Source organism: Tachysurus vachellii, chromosome 19 (assembly GCF_030014155.1).
Source record: "Tachysurus vachellii isolate PV-2020 chromosome 19, HZAU_Pvac_v1, whole genome shotgun sequence".
Taxonomy (NCBI): Eukaryota; Metazoa; Chordata; class Actinopteri; order Siluriformes; family Bagridae; genus Tachysurus; species Tachysurus vachellii.
In genome coordinates this window covers 17575319-17597511 of record NC_083478.1, presented here as the reverse complement: position 1 = coordinate 17597511, position 22193 = coordinate 17575319, and the positions used below count along the sequence as shown (strand labels likewise).

Genomic DNA, 22193 nt, shown 5'->3' with positions numbered 1-22193 from the left:
TCAGGAAAAAAAATCCCCAATTGCACTGATTCTAGGTGTCCAAATAAATGATGCTTCTAATAAGCCAGTTCTTCATTTGTTAGCAGTCTCGGAGAAACGTCCAGCAACGGTGACACCCCTGTTAACCCAGTTTTCCCATCAACCACAGTGCATGCGGCTTAAAAAAGAAACGTCGGCTTGACTTTCTCTCAGAAACTGCTAACGAGTGTTGAGGAGTGATTACTTTGGAGTGGATCCTTTTGTGTTATTGGAGTCATATAAACTGATTCCTGAAATAAAGTGTTTCTATATCAGTAAGCTCTAAATCAGTAAAAAAAAAAAAAAATGTTTCCAGTCAGTAACAGTGCAACATTTTGTGCCCCTTTTTTCTTCACCTCCACCAGCCGAACTCAATCATCCATATGATCCATTACTAACTACTAAATATAAACCACTAAATAAACCACAAATATCAACCAAAAACGACATGGGGTTACAGTAAGCATTTTGTTTGGAGTATCAGGAGAATGTGTTTTTTTGAGAAATGCTTGCTCAGGTGACCGTGTTAAGTGTCATACTGTATGTGTCGTCCTAACTATTCTTCTCTCTCGTGCAAATCAGATGTTTTGTCTTGTCACACTGTGCTTTTTTCTTGTTGTCGATTAATCCGAATCGAGACGTTTACACCTGTAACAACACAAGCCATGTGACCGGCACACACTATTAAACAAACGAGAGCTTACTTTACTATTAACCAAAACAAATAAGCATTGTGTATCTAATAAATAGGTCATTCCTTGTATGCTGCATCTGTTAGGCATCAAAAATGTATACATGTGAGGAACAATGCACTAAATGGTGTGCTGTAATTTACCACAAAGTTGATTATTTTCCAGTAGCAATGTTGTGGCTTGGAGGGTTTAGGACAGAGGAAATTGGATCCAGGTGCGTGGACTCAAAAATACGCTTTTTATTATTACTTTCGCTGAATGCACGCACACACGTATACGTACACGTACATTTACACGTACACGTATACAGACACACGTGCACACAGCGTGGCTCTTTCTTACTTACTTTTTTCTCTGCACCAGCTCACGACTATAGAGAACAATAATTACTATAATTAAGTGATCTTTTACCAGTCGCTCCCCTCGGCTCCGCCCTCCTTTCAGAGACTGGCTCTTGACCAGGCCCACTCTTACTCATACTGAACATGTACCAAAGTGTCCTTTTTATACATTAGAACCCTTGCTTCCTGTTATCACATATTTTATAGAAAAATTAAATATAATAAGGGGGGCACGGTGGCTTAGTGGTTAGCACGTTCGCCTCACACCTCCAGGGTCGGGGTTCGATTCCCAGCTCCACCTTGTGTGTGTGGAGTTTGCATGTTCTCCCCGTGCCTCGGGGGTTTCCTCCAGGTACACCGGTTTCCTCCCCCGGGCCAAAGACATGCATGGTAGGTTGATTGGCATCTCTGGAAAATTGTCCCTAGTGTGTGAGTGCGTGCCCTGCGATGGGTTGGCACTCCGTCCAGGGTGTATCCTGCCTTGATGCCCGATGACGCCTGAGATAGGCACAGGCTCCCCATGACCCGAGGTAGTTCGGATAAGCGGTAGAAGATGAATGAATGAATTAATTAATTAAATATAATATTTTATGTAAAGACTAAAAATGTCCAGAAATTGAACCGTAATTTGATTTGCAGCCAGTAGTAGTCAGTAGTGAGTAGCCAAATAAAAAAATCTCGAAAATTAATATACACATTAAGACCAGTTACTGTTCATTACTTTTCAACAGCATTGTGGTTGAAATCCAGTTTTAGTTTATTCTTTTTAATGACTGATGCAAAAAAAACAATAAAATGTAGTTTATTTGTTTGTTTCACTCCATAAAGTAGGAAAAGGTGGAAATAAATGCAGAAGATTAGATCAGTGAATCAGTACTATAACTCATTACTTTAGAAATTATACTTGACCTTGAATAAATGCATAAGATTAGATTTAACTTCGTTAAATATCTATAATTTTGCATGTTTAATTAACTTCCTGTGTGATTGTGCATAAAAGGACAGAGCGTGTGTGACTGCATCCTGAAATGTCCTAAAACAGACTAGATTTTTTTGGTTGAATAATAGAAATTTTTATAAATGAGAAATTATATCATGGTAGATTCAGTTCATTTATTAAAAATTTTGGTAATATGGAATTGTTATTTTTTTGATTACTTGTATTGACCTGGTTTAAATCCAGAAAGGGTACAAGGAATGACCATAAGTGCATATAAATGAATACCACATCCGTCAGTGGTATTTATTAATAGGCTGATTTTACACATACCGTTCAATAAAATATACCGTCTTGATTTTCCTCCATGTTTTGTTCGATAATCTGATACTCGGGGTTTTTCCATGGACATCCACAGGGTGGCGTCGCAGCAAAGCGTAGTCTGTCCTCCTTTTCTGTGTGTAATCTAAACCTTGTGCTTCTGTTGCAGATTCCCCAATACAATACGCTGCATATTTCCATGATGACGGCTACCTCAGCCTCCCCAAACTCATGTTTCCACGCAGGTCAGGAGCTCATACTAGTTTAACTTGTTAGGGTTAAAGATAAAAAACATTCAGTTGTATCTTAAATTACTATTCATACATTTCACTTATTCATTTATTTATTTATTGCAGTGCTCCTGAGACACCTGAGACCATTGAGCTGGAGATAAAGACTCTCTCTGCTGATGGCCTCATTCTGTGGCAGGGGGTGGTAGGTTCTCACTATACACACACAAGCAACAAAATACACACACAAATCCTCCCTAGGTATTAAGGCAAAGGGCAGGGTTACACGTTGTTAAAGGATATTTATATCTCGTAAAATTTTCCTCACTTATCGTTATTTTAATAAAGCTATTTTAATGTTTTTTAGAAGGCTTTTCCAACCAGATATTTTTTTTGTTGTATTCATTATATTCTGCAGCGGTTTAGGATGATCATCTGTTCATTTTGAAACTCTATGATGCAGAAGACTGACAGAATGGATTAATGATCTGACCTCTTGTTATATTTAATCTACTATTTCATTGACTTTTATAACCTGGACCTGTATTTCAGCAGCATGTGATACGCTGAGCTGTTAGCTTTTCCCACTAACTTCTTCATTTCTGTGATTTATAACCATGCCAAATCATTGTGTGTGTGTTTGTGTTTGTGTGTGAATGCTGGAATGCATTGCATGTTGCCTTGCTGCACTAACTCCTCATGGACGTTCTACCTCAGGAGTCCTTAGCTGCCTTGATCCTGCACAAGTCACATGCTCACGGCAAGGCATCAGCTCTCCGTAAGCAGACACCCAAACAAGTACGTTCCTCCAGCTAGCTGCTTACTACGGATGCCGCAACGAATGGTTGTGTTAATTGTAATTTCTATAGTAACAACAAATCCCGTCCAAATGTTAGAAATAAAAAATGTTAGAAAATCAGACGATGAGGGTGAAGATCTTAACGAAGAACAATACGTTTATTCCAGTATAGCAGTGACAAACTACATAAAGTACTTTTTGTGTTCATCGGAGTCAGTAAGAACCCCAGACAAATCATGCTCAAGCATTTTATACTGTTTTCCCTTTTTGTAGTTTAATTGAGGTTCCACTTTGAATGTATATTGAGCATAAGAACTGAGTGTCTCCCAAGTGGCTGGGATACACCTTGTTGTCTAGCCAGATGTCTTTAAATGTTAATCATGGCCACGAACACCTTGGCTTAGTATTGTTACAATTGTTATTAACCAAGTGGTCACTTTAAACGGTTATCGCGGTCATGTAGACCCTTTGTTAGTGGCGATCCTTGATGTCCTGCTGCCGCTCCAATACTAATGATTTAATCAAGTTTTATTCATTTAGTGTTCTAAATGTATTACCTTATGATACATAAGCCTTTTTTTTTTTTTTTAGGAATGAGCTCTTCTCGTTGTGTATTTTGGAGTGGAATATGGGTTCAGTTAACTGTAATTTCTCACTTCCTTAATACAGGTCACACCTCCCATCTTGGGCAGGTGCCCAGTAGGAAAAGTAGGAATCTTACCTGTCATCGAAACCTCACCTCATGCACACTGGTTATAGCTCCATTCCATAAGGCAAACTTATCACAGGTTTTCTTCTTAAAATCATTGAATTATCTGCCGTCTCAATACGGTACACATACAGCATAACATAATGCATTGACAAAGAATGAGAAAGATGCATACACAAACTGCAGTTTTGAAATTTACATCCCAAATCAGATCAGAATAGGCGATAACCAAATCACCATCATGCATTTGTTTAGTCAAAACATTATATTTTCCCACAAGACCTTGTTGAGCTTTGACAATATGGTCGTCTTTTCTCAGCATTAAAGGTAGGGACTCCGATTTCTGAGAAATGCTTCAGAAAACTGAGTCGGGCCGAAAACAAAAATCAAAACAAACGTGTAGCCAATGAGCAAAAAGGGGCGTGTCTTGTCGATGTGGGCGGAGAGAGCGTTCAATGCGCATGTGTGACATTAGCAGAAAGCGGTTTTAAAGGTAGGGTCTCCGATTTTTGAAAGCCAATGTCGACATTTGAAATCACCAAAACAAACACACCCCTAGTCCAAATGGGTCCCACCCCTGTATTGATAGCTCCGCCCAACACATACATACGTAATCCAGTCAAATAAGGGAAGAACAATACGATTGCAGATAAACAAACAAGCAAAAATGACACACAAGCATAATCATGCAAAGGACGGCATATATTAGTTCTGTGAAACAAAGCAAAACCAACGTTACTCACCTATTGAGAAGGAAAAAAACAACCTTGGCATCTTAAGTAAAGTTGAATTTCCTGAGTCAATAACGCTGTTACTACACAAAACGTGGTTGTAGCTGCCTCTCTACATTACTACGATAGAAAAGAGGTGTTATTTGTGTAGTAACAGTGTTTAGCTCAGGAGTTATTGACTCAGGAAACTCCAATCTGTGAATATGCACCAACTTCCTGCTCCTTCAGTTCTCTCCAGCGCTGGAAAGCTGATCCTATATTAACACGTCCTACTTCTTGCCTTATCGTAAGCCTTTCTTCACTTTCTTTCTTTGTTTTTATCCTCCATGTCACCTCTTTTCTATCGTAGTAATGTAGAGACGCAGCTACAACCGTGTTTTGTATAGTAACAGCGTTTAGCTCAGGAGTTATTGACTCAGGAAACTCCAATCTGTGAATATGTGACCAACTTTACTTAAGACGCCGAGGCGCTTTTTTCCTTCTTGATAGGTGAGTAACGTTGGTTTTGCTTTGTTTCACAGAACTAATATATGCCTTTGTCCTTTACATGATTACGCTTGTGTGTCATTTTTGCTTGTTTGTTTATCTGCAATCGTATTGTTTTTCCCTTCAGCTATGATAAAGACACATTTCTTTCCATTAGTTGCCTGGGTTGCATATGTATGTGTGGGCGGAGCTATCAATACAGGGGTGGGACCCATTTGAGTTAGGGGCGTGTTTGTTTTGGTGATTTTATATGTCAACATTGGCTTTCAAAAATCTGAGACCCTACCTTTAATGACATTAGCATATTATCCAATTTTGGTCATTCAAAATCAAATTCTGGGATATCTTCCACAAAACCTAGTTGTTCCTCTCGATTCAATGACTGTTTGTTGGGTGATATTTACATATGGGAAGTAATATTTTCCTATTGACCAAGCTGTATCTGTTATTATACAAAATGAGGTATCATTAATCTGACAAAGTGTCTGGTTATCATTAACAAAGATAGAAAAGTGATCAAGAGTTGTGGTGACGCATGTTTTCCTGTTTGAAACTCTACTCTTGTAAAATTATTGTCGACATGCGTTAGGTTGATTTCACAAGCCTGTTCTCTAAGGAGGTGGATGAACTGGTTGTAACAGCACCGTGATACCTCAGGAACGCTGTTGTCAAAAAGACCTTATACATTCCTGTCACACTCTCTGATACACTGTTCATCTGGGTCTGGAGACCATGCTGTAAGGTTCACCAAGAATGGATCCATTGTAGATAAGCACTTTATTGCTGTCACAAGAGCTGCCATCCTAGTCCATCCCCACATCTTTATTTTTTTTTATTAGATCTGAAAAACACATGAAAACATAATGAAAATACCCCCCCCCCCCCACTTTTTTAACACAAAAAAAACATTACAAACACATACAACAGACACTTGCCTATTTACATGGCCTTTATGACTGCCATCAGCTTTTTAGGCAAGGCAAGGCAAGTTTATTTGTATAGCACTTTTCATACACAGAGGTCATTCAAAGTGCTTTACATAGAAATTAGAAAACAGTTTATAAGAGAGGAAAAAAAAAATAATATACGTAAAAATAAGAGACACACGATAAAATCATAATAAAAACAAAGAACACTTTAAAAAAAAAAAAAATGTGATTTTGATAAAAACAGTTTAAAATATGTTAAAAAGAATAAAACAGGAGTAAAAGTGATTTGGATAAAAAGTGCAGTCAGTGTGAAGCAGCACAGTGATCATTCAGTAAATGAAGAGTTAAACAGATGAGTTTTTAATCTTGATTTAAAAGTGTCTACTGTTGAAGCACATCTGATCTCTTCTGGAAGCTGATTCCAGCTATAGGTGGCGTAATAACTAAATGCTGACGCACCTTGTTTTGACTGAACCCTTGGTATCTCTAACTGACCTGATCCTAATGATCTCAGTAGTATGCTTGGTTTATAATCAATTAGCATATCTGTAATGTATTTCGGTCCTAAGCCATGAAGTGATTTATAAAAGAGTAACGATACTTTAAAATCTATTCTAAATGGAACTGGAAGCCAGTGTAAGGACCTGAGGACTGGAGTGATGTGCTCAGATTTTTTTGGTTCTGGTCAGAATTCTGGCAGCAGCGTTCTGTATGAGCTGCAGCTGTCTAATGGTCTTTTTGGGGATTACAGTAAGGAGTCCATTGCAATAATCCACCCTGCTGGTGATGAAAGCATGAACAAGTTTCTCTAAGTCCTGTCTTGAGACAAAACATCTAATTTCTGAGATGGTAGTAAGCTGATTTGCTTATCGCTTTCACATGACTACTGAAATTAAGGTCAGACTCTAAAATTACACCAAGATTTCTGACTTTATTTTGTGTCTTTAGACCCCTAGAGTCAAGGTGTGTGTTAACCTTGAGAGTTTCATCTTTATTTCGGAAATACAATGACTTCAGTTTTGTCTTTGTTTAACTGGAGGAAGTTTTGACACATCCCACTGTTAATTTTATCAATGCATTTACATAGAGAGTCAATGGGGCTGTAGTCATTAGGGGACAGGGCTAAGTATATCTGGGTGTCATCTGCATAGCTGTGGTAAGCAATTTGGTTCTTTTTCATTATTTGACCAATTGGGAGCATATACAAATTATACATATACAAATATACAAATTTTATGATGATTAATGGATCTACAGTATGTGGAACCACCTCTTACCAGGTTGTCGGTTTTTAGTTTTGTGACGGAGCTTGTGAACTGAATCTCTGCCTGGTCTCTCCCAGTGAGCAGACCATGGGCCCTCATGTTGGTAATTCTTTACCATGACTTCATCACTAATTCCAAATTTGTGATGGTGCACATTCTGACCAGAATGCATTTTGTTTTTCCTACTTTGCCAAATTTGTTGAATGGCTTGGTGAAAAATAACAGGCAAGATGTTACACAGATTCTTGAGCTCCTTTCTCAGTCTGTTTACTGTAGCCTGTAACTGGTTTAAATCTGTATTGGGGTCTGTTCTCTTAAGGGAAAATATGAATTCCCTTGAAATATATCCCTCTTTGCCACATGAATAACACACCAGGAGGTTATCAGGGTTACGAGGGGGTAGTCTTTCCTTTCTATCTCCAGTAGTGTAGTTCTCGTTTTTCCAGGAAACCTGGCTGGCTCTACTCTTATTGAGATTTTTAACACCGACTGCTGACACAGGATGGGATCTCTTTGAGTTAGCATTGTTGTTGAAAAACTGTCATATTAGCAATGATGTCATTATAATCAGAGAGATGGGTTACGAACATTCAAACATACAAACATACAGACACAGCAGAATGGGTAAATGGGTCACATTTGTTAATAAAAGCAGATTTAAAACTGACATCATTCGGAGTCAGGATTGCCACTGAAAGTTTTAAATGTCTCCAATAATCGACCTGAAAATGCCACGGGATGCTCCCCTTTTCTCATGTGCACATCAGATGTTTTATCCCAGTCAACTGACATTACACCTAGGACTTCAAGCAGTGCCTGTTTCCTCTCTAACTTTTTGGCAGTTTTAGTTTTGACTTTCTGATTTAATGCTCCAGACAAAGTGTCAGGCAAACACACAGTTAACAACACACACGCATCATCATCTGTAAATCTGTAAATGTTTGTATATTGCTTCAAGACTTTAAGAAAATCTAATGGGTCTCTTTTGGCAGGATCAAATTTACCAATACAATTTATCACAGATTCTAGCTCATTGGGATTAAACCCTCTGATCATAGTAGAGGTCATTGGTTCCTCCGCTCCTTCATTAGCATGCATAGCTGTAGTCAAGTGAATTGGAGACATGGGGAATTTAACTGTACAGTCAGAGTATTGACTACTGACTGACTGAGAATCTCTTTGAGTTCTCATCACAATCTATCATTTCAGGAACTTGATTACTCCACATGCCACATACAGATGTCTACAGACGGTAGACGGTGCGTCAGGTCCTTTACACTATTACTGTTTCACTTATTTTAGAAACACTTTTAGCTATAATCCGGTCACCACGCTGCGTCAGGCTGATTCAGTTACATTAGAATCTTAACAGAATTATAACAAACACACAACAAGTTTCAGTTACTTAAGAAACCTATAAACTTAAGCACTTTGCTTCAATTACAACAGTTTAGAAACAACAATTCGCATACAACTCTGTCACCACACTGCATTAGGGTTAATTCAGTTCCATTAGAATCTTAAACAGAAATGTACAGAATAGACTTAACAACTCCTCCTGCTTATGAACAATAAACTCTACTCTATGTTCTATTCTACACTAAAACGCTACACTTTACTAGATTTTTTTAAACGAGGGGGTTCCCTGAATCAAAAACAGTGCAAAAGAACTTTTCCACTTTTCTTTTTTGATGGCTCGCCAATGTAAGAAATAAAAAATGTTAGAAAATAAAATGATGATGGTGAAGATCTTAATGAAGAACAAGAAGTTTATTCCAGTATAGCAGTGACAAAATACATAAAGTACTTTGGGTTCATCGGAGTCAATAAGACCACCGGACAAATCATGCTCAAGCATTTTATACTGTTTTCCCTTTTTGTAGTTTAATTGAGGTTCCACTTTGAATGTATATTGAGCATAAGAACTGAGTGTCTCCCAAGTGGCTGAGATACACCTTGTTGTCTAGCCGGATGTCTTTAAATGTTAATCATGGCCATGTACACCTTGGCTTAGTATTGTTACAATTGTTATTAACCAAGTGGTCACTTTAAACGGTTATCGCGGTCACGTAGACCCTTTGTTAGTGGCGATCCTTGATGTCCTGCTGCCGCTCCAATACTAATGATTTAATCAAGTTTTATTCATTTAGTGTTCTAAACGTATTACCTTATGATACATAAGCCTTTTTTTTTTTTTTTTTTTTTAGAAATGAGCTTCTCTTGTTGTGTATCTTGGAGTGGAATCTGGGTGCATTTATCTGTAATTTCTTACACTTGATTAGAACTCTGCAGCACTGATGGTGTCAAATTCCAAGTTTATATCAATGCATTCATTCTAATATGTTATAATTTCTATAGTAACAACAAATCCCATCCAACAACCGCCCTTAAATTCCACAAATTCTATAAAATCTCAAGAACAGATGACTGAAACATAGTTGTAGATCAACCGTGACTAAACCACTGTGATATGCAGGTGACTGAGATAGGAAACAATTGTGTACAGCTTTATTATGATCAGTTAGTGAATGACTTCAATAATGGAGTCAAAACACAGGCAGGCAGGAGCATAAGTAGTATAATCCATAATCAAATAAACAATCGAGGCTAAAAAAAAAAACAGGAAATCCTAAGCTAGAAATCTCAAACAGGACTTAGATTTAACTTTACAACAAAAGCATGATAAGAGCAGGACAAAAGCAAAGATACTTAGAAATTATAGGCAAGCTAATCAAGAGCGATCACAGAACAGATGAACACAGTAAGATAACAAGCCAAAGTCATGACAGGGTTTGAGACAGAAAAAAAACAAAACAAAGACAACATATTATTATCATATTAAGTAGCCTATATTATATAACTTACAGTTGATATAATATTGATTATATTTAGTAAAAAAAATGAATGGTTCACATACTCCAGATGTTTCTATTTGTCCTACTCATTAATTTTATTTTTAACAGGTCCTTTTTTTTTTTAACAAATCACCACAAATGTATGTTGAATTTTTGCTCTCTAACGAATTATTAAATAGCTTTTGCATGCAAATTTGTTGAATTTTTTTGTTTAACCTTGTTTACACAGTAACATACATCCTTTTTTTCAATTTTTCATTATTTTTTAACATCATTTCCAATATGTCTCAAAACCTGAAACTCTTAACATATATATATTCATTAATGCTACTATATTGTGTTGTTTTGTAAACACGCATCTATGAAACTTAGCCATTTATGAACATGCTATGAGTTATACATAAATACATCCAAATACATGTGTGTCCTTCTTGTTAGTGATGTTAACACAATGTTAAAGTGACCTTGAGCTTGACCAGAGCAGATGATAGAAAATAAAAATCTTTTATTCTGTACTATAAAACTCTTTACAGGAATTAAGAGAGCAAGGAAAGGGCAAAGATTTTATAAGTCTTGGCTTGCAAAATGGACAGCTGGTGTTCAGGTGAGTCATAAATCGTTTATATGTTGTTTTGGAGACTAATTGAATCACACAGACTGGTAGAAATGTTTGTTTCAGGATTGTATATGATGTAGCTCATACTTTTATTATGCAGTATTATATCACCAAGCTGAATTCTCTGTTCTGATTGGTCGGAAGGTAAAATTGTAATTGTAGGCAAATTGGTGTGGTATATATCGAAGTCCTAAGAGGCCATGCGTTATTATGTTTTTTTTCTTTCTTGATTATCGTTAGCACGATTTATATAGCACGATTTCTCGTGATCTGGACATAACACGCTGTTTTGTTGTAATAACGACTTAGGTCTCTCGTTATCTTGACATAAATGTTGTTTTGTCATGATCATGACTTAATTTTCTTGTTATCTCGACATAACAAACGTCGTTTTGTCGTGAACAGGAATATATTTTCTCATGATCTCTGCATAAGAACATGTTTTAGAGGCAGCAAAAGAGGTAACTTAGGATCATGGATGATCGCATGTGCTTTTACTTCGATCAGGGACACGTGATTGACAACTTCCACATAAATGTCCGACACTTAATTAATGAAAGCCACAGCAAAAGAACGTACAAAAAGTTTGTACGAAACGAATACGTGATCAAACGAATACGGAAAAAAAAAAAATTATGTTGAGATCATGAGGAAAAAAGAAAGATAATAATTTATAAAATTAATAATGCATGGCCTCTTAAGATTTCCGTATGTATAATAGGAATAAAATTGAAATTAAAAGTGTTTTACTTTAGAAACCATGTCAAATGCAAAAACAAAACAGAATTATGTCACTTTTTAAGTCTGTTCATGTTTGTCTTTATTTTAATTGCATTGCAATGTTTCATATATATATATATATATATATATATATATATATATATATATATATATATATATATATATATATATAATTTTCTGTCATTTTATAAAATTTTAAAAATAATTTCATAAAAACTTTTCAAACGTTGCCCCACAGTTACCAACTGGGCAGTGGGGAGGCAGAAATCCTCTCAAAGGAACGCATTAATGATGGACGCTGGCACAAAATCACTGCAGTCAGGTAACTTTTCTTTATGTAGATTTAGAGATTTACAGATTCTATGTTTTGCATTCTTACTAGTAAATTAGAAAGTGGTATTTCCAAAACGGGGGGCATGGTGGCTTAGTGGTTAGCACGTTCGCCTCACACCTCCAGGGTCGGGGTTCGATTCCCGCCTCCGCCTTGTGTGTGTGGAGTTTGCATGTTCTCCCCGTGCCTCGGGGGTTTCCTCCGGGTACTCCGGTTTCCTCCCCCGGTCCAAAGACATGCATGGTAGGTTGATTGGTATCTCTGGAAAATTGTCCGTAGTGTGTGAGTGAATGAGAGTGTGTGTGTGTGTGCCCTGCGATGGGTTGGCACTCCATCCAGGGTGTATCCTGCCTTGATGCCCGATGACACCTGAGATAAGCACAGGCTCCCCGTGACCCGAGGTAGTTCGGATAAGCGGTAGAAGATGAATGAATGAATGAATATTTCCAAAACAAACACTTTAAGAGCAAATCATTTTTATATACAGTATTGTTTTATTATTAGTACCTCATTTTTCCTGGGGATTATTTGTAGTTGGGGATTTTTAGTATTATTGTTAATCCGTTGTATAATTTGTAATAAAAAAAAAATAAAAAAAAAATCTTGGGCTTTACACTGCGAAAGTATGATAAGTAGAAATTGTAACATCTCAGAACAGATGACTGAAACAAAGATTGTAGAGCAACCACGACAAGACCAATGTAACATGAAGGTGAATGAGGAAGGTAACAAGTGTGTAAAGCTTTATTATGGTTAGTTAGTGAATGAGTTTAAATATGTAGTCAAAACACAGGCAGGCAGGAGTAAAGCTTTATAATCATGATCAAATACTCAAGGGTAAAAAAACAGGAAATCATTGAGCTAGAAAAAGCATTATAAGAGTGTGACAAAGGCAAAGATAGTGTAGGGAGACACAGTAGGGAAACTAATCAAGATCGATCACAGAACACAGTAAGAAATCAAGTCAGTGACACGACTGGGGCTGAGACAGGATCAAAAAGTCATTGTTCTGAGGTTGAGATTTTAATCCGTTTAATGCAACTGAATGAATCACTGAACAAATGGTTGTGTGGTCTTGTGGTTTCTTGTGAGCAGGACAGGAAAGCAAGGCTACATCCAGGTAGATGACAGGACGGCTCAGCACGGACAGTCGCCCGGCAGGAGTGTCATGGTAAACACAAAGGGCAGCATCTATCTGGGTATGGATCCTCTTTACATTACTACACCATACTGTGAGATGATCTCCTGTCAATCAGTGATAACAGCAAATCGTGGGTGTATGTTAACCCCGTATATTTGAAATATTGCAGATAGCACTTTCCTTTGCCCTGTTAAGCATCAGCAGAAATGTAATAAGATGTGGGTGTCTGACTTCACATGCCTTGGAGGAATCATGTGTTCAATCAGTCTTCACCTTGTCATATGATAAGGAAATGCTGGCAGGTTGCTCGAAATTATATATAATTGAAACAATTATATATAATTGAAATAATTATTTCTATTATATATAATTGTTTCAATTATATATTCAATATATTCAATTTTGCAGATAAATTATCTAAAATATCAGTACAGCAATCTTTGGGGTAATGAGTGTTATTACATAGTAAAAATAGAAGAGCCAATCAGGTTTCAGTATGCAAATAAATAGTCATGTGACACTTATGCTATGGATGTTTCTTGTCTTTTATTGCTGTTTTTATTGAAACCCAGTCTGATAGTTTAATATAAAAAACATGACGGATGTTAAAATCTTCAGTGACTGACAGTTTTCGTGACGTTTACAGTTTTAGTTTATTTGTGTGTGTGTTCATGGCGACAGGTGGAGCTCCAGACATGGCCACTCTCACTGGTGGGAAGTTCTCCTCGGGCATCACGGGCTGTGTGAGGAACCTGTCTCTGTTTAATGCCCGGCCAGGAGAACAGCCGTCACGGCCAGTCGACCTGCAGCTCCACGCTGAGGACGGCAAAAACGTGCGGCGCTGCTCATCGTAGGCAAAAATGCCAAAACGCCACCTAGAGACTGAGAAACCTCTCATACACATACCGCAGGAGAGACATGAATCTCAGACAACTACAGGACTGCAGATTGCATTTCATTTGCATTTTAACCAACACACACACACACACACAAAATACAAGAGACTTCTCACACACGTACCCACGGATCGCAAATGCATTTCACCTCAGATTTAACCTCCGTACACACACTTACAGTACAGAAGAGACGTACAGGGTTCTCTGAGACAGCCAAAGTGTTTTTGCTTTGTGTTTTATCATACACACTCACACACTGATAATAATCTCTTGGTGCCTTACTGCTGCCAAAAATCTTTTTTTTTTTCTTTCTTTTTTTACTCTGTGCTGCATAAACCAAAAGAAAACACTACATCTTTCACCAAGTGTTGTGTAATGAAGGATGATTAACACGGGATATCAGTTTACATAGTCCTGCAGTAGCTTTTTTTTAGCCATGATTAAAAAAAATAGAGAGAGAAAGAGACAATATCTAAGAAACAAATACATGACATGCCTTCACTGATGGCTCAGATCATATGTGGTCAGAAAAGATGTTTTTACAGCACTGAATTCTTATTTATATGCATATGAATATATGGAGCTATATTAAATATTTGTGTCAGGAACGATGCTAATTAACCCTAGCCTGTTTTTTTTTTTTTTTCTTTGAGTTGATTCTAGGTCCTAATAATGTGTCTGAAGCTTGTGCGCTGAGCTGTGTTTAATACTTGAAGACTCTGCATCCTTTTTGTTTCCTCTCTGTTTTCTCTGGTTTAGAAACCCCTAGAATGCAGGGACTGGGTTTATATACACTGGGAAGGTCCTAACTCCAAATACACTCCACATCTCAGGTGACGATGATGCAAAAGATAAGAAAAGCTGCGAATATTGAAACGGAGCGATCGTTTTATTTGGGAGATTTTTTCCCCGTGGTTAATATTTAAGAGAAACCATCAACCTTCCATACGTTAACCTCTAAATTACTGGTGTATATGAAAAACCCAATGGTGCTAAACATACTGCAAGCACATACTCTTCTGTTTTCTGCCAATGAATTGCTTCTGTGTTTCTAATGTAACACGTATTGTAAGTAGCAAAAACCACAAGTTTGCAATAAAAGTATTTTTTGCTTAATGCCAACCTAGAACTGAAGTACTGACACAAAATTTCTTTATTCTGATGAAAATGATGGAGATGAAAATGTGTTTCATTTGCATGTAAGGACAGTATGTTTTCATGTAAAACATTTTAAGAATCATTTTAAAATACACAGAGTTCCCAGTTCAATAGCAGTACACATGAATGAAAAGGAATGTAACTGTTCCGGATTTGCTGTGGCGTAAACTGAAATCCTTCCACTTCGCCTCTGCTCACATAAAAAAACCTGTTTTGTTACGGTTACAGTATATATAGAACATTTAAAGTAGAAGATCTAGAGTAGAGTTTCTCAGAGCTTTATGATCTTTTCTTTAACCAATTTATATAGTTTTATATAAGCCTTGCTCATAAGGTTATATCCTTGTGTTTAAGCTTTTGACCACCACCTAAGAACCTTAACCACTGTTAAACAGTCAGACCCATGCTATTACTACTGTATCTCCTTATAACTGCATAAAACTCTTTCAGTTTGCTTGTGCAGTCTATGGCTAAAAGTGTGTAAATCCCTGACCATCACACCCATACAGTATGTGGTCCCAAACTGTTGCCACAATGTTTGAAGTACACACTTGTTTCGAATGTCTTTGTATGACGTAGCATTATCTTCACTGGAACTAATCAAATCTGTTTGATTTTTTCCTCTGACTAAATCGATGCAGAAAACAATTCCTATATAATGCGTCTCATTTCTCGCATTACTTCTGCAAATGTCTTTGTGGTTACAGTATTTACAACATAATAGATTTGGATTTGAGTGATGTAGCTATGGTTGAGGAACTGACAGTGCTGGAATTTTAGAGGTACAGTTCATATTTATTTGTGTTATTATTATTGTGTTACATCCCAAACACATTAATATGCTCAATCACATCTAGAGGCAAGTAAATAATCCACCATCATATTTTTTTGATAGGTGAAGTTGGAGGTATCTGAGGATCAGAAAAGCACCAGGAAGACTGGAGCTGTCAGGAAGTGGTGCTTTATTGGTTTTTTGATTACATATAAATATACATTTAAATATAAATTCAGCCGACTTCTGAAACTGCTTTTTTCCTGTCACAGTGGATCTGGAGGGTATCTGAAGAACACTGGGTATAATGCATGAATACACTTTGGATGGGAAGCCAAGACACACTCACACAGGGAAAATGTAGAATAGCCAGTTTATTTGTAGGTGGATGAAAATGGTAAATCCAACAGAAAAACAAAACTCAACACAGGCAGTAACCCAATCTCATGACTGAACGTGATCGCTTCTATTCAAGAGATATCCATTTTTACTGTTTATATTAAGTTGAGTGAGATTTTCTATCTGCAGTGATATTCATTTGTCCATCACAAACCTAGTTTTCATTCTGCTCACTTACATGGTTGCATTTTCTCTGGGTCGTCAAGCTGAGCATTAGTGTGTGAGGATTGCCAAATTCAGTGCTTGAGAAACAATAACTGGACTGCTGAATTAGAGAAAAGTGGTGTCTGAGTTTGCAACTTGCCTGGCTAAAAAGCAGCTACAAGCCTGCTGTGCTTTTTTACAGTTTCACATTCAGTGTACAGTATACACCACACTCACCACCATCTTACCAGTTCATGGATATTGTTGTGAAGTTGACAGTAAATGCTGTGTAGGTTAAGGGACCCTAAGCGCTAAAAAAAAAGCATTATACATGATACACTTATGAAGTTTATGTGAAATATTTTGTCCTCTAATAGGTATTATTGCAATTCGTTTAAAATGGTTATGAAATATACAGTTAGATCCATATATATTTGGACACAGGCACAAATATTTTTAGGTATTTAGGTATCAGTCTCTCAGGTTTAATTTGAGGGTATTTAAATCCAAATTGGAGGAAGGGTTTAGGAATTACAGCTTTTGAGAGTAGGGCACCCCCCTTCAAGGGACCAAAAGTGTGTAAGTGTAGGCTATTCCTTCACTATTTCTTCATCAATTAAGCAGGTAAAAGGTCTGGAGTTGATACAAAGTGTGGTATTTGCACTTGGAATCTGTTGCTGTGAACCTACTGTACATCATGCGTTCAAAGGAGCTCTCCATGCAAGTTAAACAGGCCATCATTAGGCTTCAAAAACAAAACAAATCCATCAGAGAGATAGCAGGAACATTAGGAGTGGCCAGATCAAAAGTTTGGTACATTTTGAGAAAATAAGAATGCAATGGTGAGCCCAGCAACATAAAAAGCTCTGGCTGTCCACGGAAGACAACAGTAGTAAATGATCACAGAATACTCTCCATGGTAAAGCAAAACCAATTCACAACATCCAGACAAGTGAAGGACACTCTCCAGGAGGTAGGTGTGTCATTGTCAAAGTCTACAATCGAGAGAAGACTTTACGAGTGCAAATACAGAGGTTTCACAACAAGGTGCAAACCATTCATAAGCCTCAAGAATAGAAAGGTCAGATTAGACTTTGCCAAAAAACATCTAAAAAAGCCTGATCAGTTCTGGAAAAGCGTTCTTTGGATGGATGAAACTAAGATCAACCTTTACCAGAATGACAGGAAGCGAAAAGTATGGAGAAGGCTTGGAACAGCTCATGATCCAAAGCATACAACATCATCTGTAAAACATAGTAGAGGCAGTGTAATGGCATGGGCATGCATGGCTTCCCGTGGCACTGGGTCGCTGGTGTTTATTGATGATGTGACAGAAGACAGAAGCAGCCAGATGAATTCTGAAGTATATAGGAATATACTGTCTGCCCAGATTAAGCCAAATGCAGGAAAAGTTGATTGGACGGCATTTCGCAGTACAGATGGACATTGATCTAAAACACTATGCAAAAGCAAACCAAAAGTTTTTTTAAGGAAAAGAAATGGAATTTTCTGCAATGGCTGAGTCAATCACCTGATCTCAGCCCGATTGAACATGTATTTCACTAAAGGTAGAAAGACCCACAAACAAAGACGAACAAACATCAACTGAAGACAGCTGCAGTTAAGGCCTGGTAAAGCATCACAAAGGAGGAAACCCAGTCTCTGGTGATGTCCATGGGCGCCAGACTTTAGGCAGTCATTGCCTGCAAAGGACTTTCAACAAAATATTAAAAATGAACATTTTATTTATAATTATATTCATTGTCCAATTACATTTGAGCCCCTGAAAATGGAGGGGACTGTGCATAAAAATGGTTGCAGTTCCTGAACCTTTTACTTGATATTTTTGTGCAACCCCTTGAATTAAAGCTGAACATCTGCTCTTCAAATGCATCGTGTTTTTTTTTTCATTTTCATTTTATTCTGGCGGCATACATAGCCAAAGTTATGAAAATTGTCCCTGTGTCCAAATATATATGGACCTAACTGTATATAAAATGAATACCAAATGAACAGATTTTAATATTTTGCTAATTCCCACCCACTAGCCAGCTCTGTCCTATCACATGACAGCTGCTATGTGGATGTGGAGCCTACCAACTGGAAGGTTGTGAGTTTGAATCCCATGTTCGCTCTGCCCCTGAGCAAGGCACCTAATCCTCAATTGCTGAGTTGTACAGTATAAATGAGATAAAATGTAAGTTGCTCTAGATAAGGACATCTGCCAAGTGCTGTAAATGTAAATGCACTAGGAATGTCAGACATGTGGAACAGCTAGAGCACCTTTTTAAACTGCTTAACACATAGGACAGCATAACACATAGAGTAAAGAACTAACCACCATCTTCAAGACACACCAAGTCAAGTCAAAAACTTTTATTGTTCTTTTGACTCTATACAGGGGATGTAATAATTAGTGACATGAAACAACATTACTCAAGGACCTCATGTGCTCATAAGTGCCCTTATGGTTTTTATTACTTTTATTGTTTTTACCTCGTTGTGTCACTCTGACAGACAGGGGAGAGAGAGTATGCCATCCTACCTGCTGAGACAACATGGTCAATATGGCCCTCTGGACATAGTTGTTGTGGGGGTTTTCTGTTGTGGTTCCACTCGAGAACTAAAAAGAGTTCATAATGTTTATTTTTTTCTTGAAATTTTGAATAATTTTTTCCATAATTCTGGATTCTTAAAACTTGTCCTAACTATGGGGCTTCCTTTTATTGTAATTACAGTGTTTACCCTTCAATAATACCCAGAATTCTTAGGTCCTTTATGTATTTCCTATTGTTTATCTGGAAACATATCCAAAAGGGTTACTAAGAATTCCTATTCAGGAGAGCAACATTTACATTTACATTTACAGCATTTGGCAGACGCCCTTATCCAGAGTGACGTACATACAGTAAGTGTTTAAATCTCTATCATTGGATACATTAATGCTGATTCACTAGGTTACATACTTAAGATGTCATGAGTTTAAAACATTGTTCAAAGTTACAATAAAAAAGTTTCAAAGGTTTTTTTTTTTTTTTTTTTTTTTTAATGAATGCAAAAAATAGGGGAAGAAGTGCTAGTTGAAGTGTTTCCTAAATAAGTAGGTCTTTACCCGCCATTTGAAAATAGCCAGCGACTCAGCTGTCCGGACCCCTATGGGAAGTTCATTCCACCACCTTGGTGCCAGAACAGAAAAGAGTCTTGTAATATATTTGCCTCTTATCTTGAGAGATGGTGGAACCAGTCGAGCAGTGCTGGTAGATCAGAGGGTGCGAGGTGCAGTGTGAGGAGTGATGAGGGCTTTGAGGTAAGAGGGAGCTGGTCCGTTTTTGGCTTTGTAGGCCAGCATCAGTGTTTTGAATCTGATATGTGCAGCTACTGGAAGCCAGTGGAGGGATTGCAGCAGCGGGGTGGTATGCGAGAAAGGCAGGTTGAAATCAAGCCGTGCAGCTGCATTTTGGATCATTTACAGAGTACGAGTTGCGTTCATAGGTAGACCTGCCAGCAGTGCGTTGCAGTAATCAAGTCCTGCGATGACAAGAGACTGAACAAGTACATGAGCAGCCTGTGTGGACAAAAATGACTCAATCCTTCTAATGTTGTAGAGAAGAAACCGACATGAGCGGGTCACATTATCAACATGAGAGGAAAAATACAGTTGATTTTCTGTGCTTACCCCAAGGTTGCGAGCTGTGGCTGAAGGGGAGATCGGATCGTTGTGCAGGGATATGGCAAGGTCATGACCTGGGGATGAATCACCTTGGATGAACAGCAGTTCAGTTTTGCTAGGATTGAGCTTTAACTGATGAGCAGCCATCCATGATGATATTTCTGCCAGACATGCTGAGATCCGATCAGAATCTGAGGGTGGGAAAGAGAAGATAAGTTGTGTATCATCAGCACAGCAGTGGTAAGATAACCCATGTGAGGAAATAACTTCACCAAGAGAGTGAGTATACAGGGAGAAAAGAAGAGGACCAAGTACTGCACCCTGTGGGACACCAGTGGAAAGTCTGTGTGGAGCAGATGTCACTCCTCTCCATGTTACCTGATATGAGCCTCCTTCCAGGTAGGAAGGGAAGTGAACCGTTCCCAAGCTGATCTGCAAATCCCAAGACTCCTGAGGGTGGACAAGAGAGTCTTGTGGTTGACCGTATCAGTTTGGCTGATCTAGCTGTGGAATGAGCTGCTTTAAAGCCAGACTGGTTGGGATCTTGGAGGTTGTTCTGTGAGAGATAGACAGACAGTTGATTATAGACAATGCGTTCAACATTTCAATCCCACATGGTTCTTGAAAGCCAAAACCTCCTCCCCCATACACTAAACAAAAGCGACTGTATTACAAGAGTACAAACATCATATCTCAGATATTTAATTGAGACACTGAACATTTATATGAAATTTGTTGTAACTTAAATGATACTGAACCTCTGCTGGTTTATTTGGTCCTGTGCATCAACTGAGAGACCAATCATAAACCATCACTAATTTTCTCTAAAGGTCCAAATATAGTCACCTTGACCTGATCTGGTATGCTGAGAGGTCACATACACACACTTGAAGTTCCTTTATTACATCAGTTATCAGCTAATATAACTAATAAACATTTTAGTAGAAGAAACCATTTTTGTGATGGGACAGAATACAATTACACTGACTTTCTCTGATGTTTAACATTTATAATAATCATCATTTATTAACAAACATGGTTCAGGTTGTTGGGTCGCTAAATACACTGATCTGCAGAGAGCAAGGTTTCAGTCCAGTTATTATGTGATAACCGTAATCCAGATCCAGATGTGGGCATAAATCAATTTGGAATCACATCTACATGAAATAGTATAGCCATACCATAACCCACTGTAGTCATTGTAGCATTGTAACAGTGGTTATAATAAATGATAAAATAAGTCACCTTAAACCGTGTGGCAAAATGCGTGATGGTCTGATGAAGACCTAGATAAAACGTCTCGAGCATAATCCATTTGTCTGGAACAAAAACAAGACCAGGGTGAAGCATGGTGATGGAAGCATCACCTCTGTCAGACAGCCAACACTGAAAAAAATGTATGTGTAAGCTTGTGCAACCAGGTTATTCTCATTTTCATTAGTTTTTTTTATCATTAAACCTTTTCTATTTGTTTTTCACTGGAATACGGTTGACATTAAAGATGGACGGATGTCTTAAACAATCAGTGTCATGACACAGACTCCCAGAGATGAATGCCAATGCAGGAGATGCTTAATAACAAATAGGTGACATAGAATGAAAAAAATATTAAAAAGTGTATTCAGCAGAGCCCAGGGTCGATCCGGGGAACTCGGAAACAGAACTTGTACTGAACACACAGGGATGAAAAACATGCAAAATTAGGAACAGGGATCGTGGGAGTGTTATTTATTTTTCTTTTTTTAATGAACTAATTCATTAATTCATTCATTCATCACACAAAAAATGTAATTTGAACAGGGGTGTGTATACTTGTTGTTTTTTCACCGTTGCCATATGATTTAAATGAATGTCCAGCTCAATAATTTGAGTTTGCTCAGAACTTTTGCCTGACTTTCAGATAACGGATACAGACAGTCGGTCGGAAAATAGTCGGAATCTCGCTGCACTACTTAGTTTTGTCCTTAGTTTGGTTCTGGAGCGTCATCCCTGCATCGTAGAAAAATCTAGAA

The 22193-nt window shown here is 37.7% G+C and overlaps 2 protein-coding genes across 5 annotated transcripts in view; one reads left to right on the top strand and one right to left on the bottom strand.

The window, feature by feature from the left end:
• Positions 1-15167, top strand: part of hspg2 (heparan sulfate proteoglycan 2) — a 111202-nt gene extending 96035 nt beyond the window's left edge. For both annotated transcript variants that reach the window (XM_060895025.1, XM_060895024.1), the window contains 7 exons: positions 2479-2554; positions 2666-2744; positions 3257-3337; positions 10847-10917; positions 11909-11992; positions 13097-13200; positions 13824-15167. In XM_060895025.1, the coding sequence (XP_060751008.1) occupies positions 2479-2554; positions 2666-2744; positions 3257-3337; positions 10847-10917; positions 11909-11992; positions 13097-13200; positions 13824-13996 (668 nt within the window). In that variant the 3' untranslated portion in view covers positions 13997-15167. The remainder of the gene's footprint in view (positions 1-2478; positions 2555-2665; positions 2745-3256; positions 3338-10846; positions 10918-11908; positions 11993-13096; positions 13201-13823) is intronic.
• Positions 15168-19512: 4345 nt separating this feature from the next.
• LOC132862815 (uncharacterized) lies at positions 19513-22185 on the bottom strand. Of its 3 annotated transcripts, none has more exons than XM_060895103.1 (5): positions 22071-22185; positions 21427-21500; positions 20560-20737; positions 20188-20372; positions 19513-20076 (listed from the first exon to the last, which is right to left on the bottom strand). In XM_060895103.1, the coding sequence occupies exons 2-5, from the start codon at positions 21487-21489 to the stop codon at positions 19978-19980; spliced, it is 525 nt and encodes a 174-aa protein (XP_060751086.1). In that variant the 5' UTR covers positions 21490-21500; positions 22071-22185; the 3' UTR covers positions 19513-19977. The 3 variants fall into 3 exon arrangements, with proteins under 3 accessions (XP_060751086.1, XP_060751087.1, XP_060751085.1); XM_060895104.1 differs by having other exon boundaries at positions 19513-20039; XM_060895102.1 differs by having other exon boundaries at positions 19513-20372.
• Between the last annotated feature and the right edge of the window lie 8 nt (positions 22186-22193).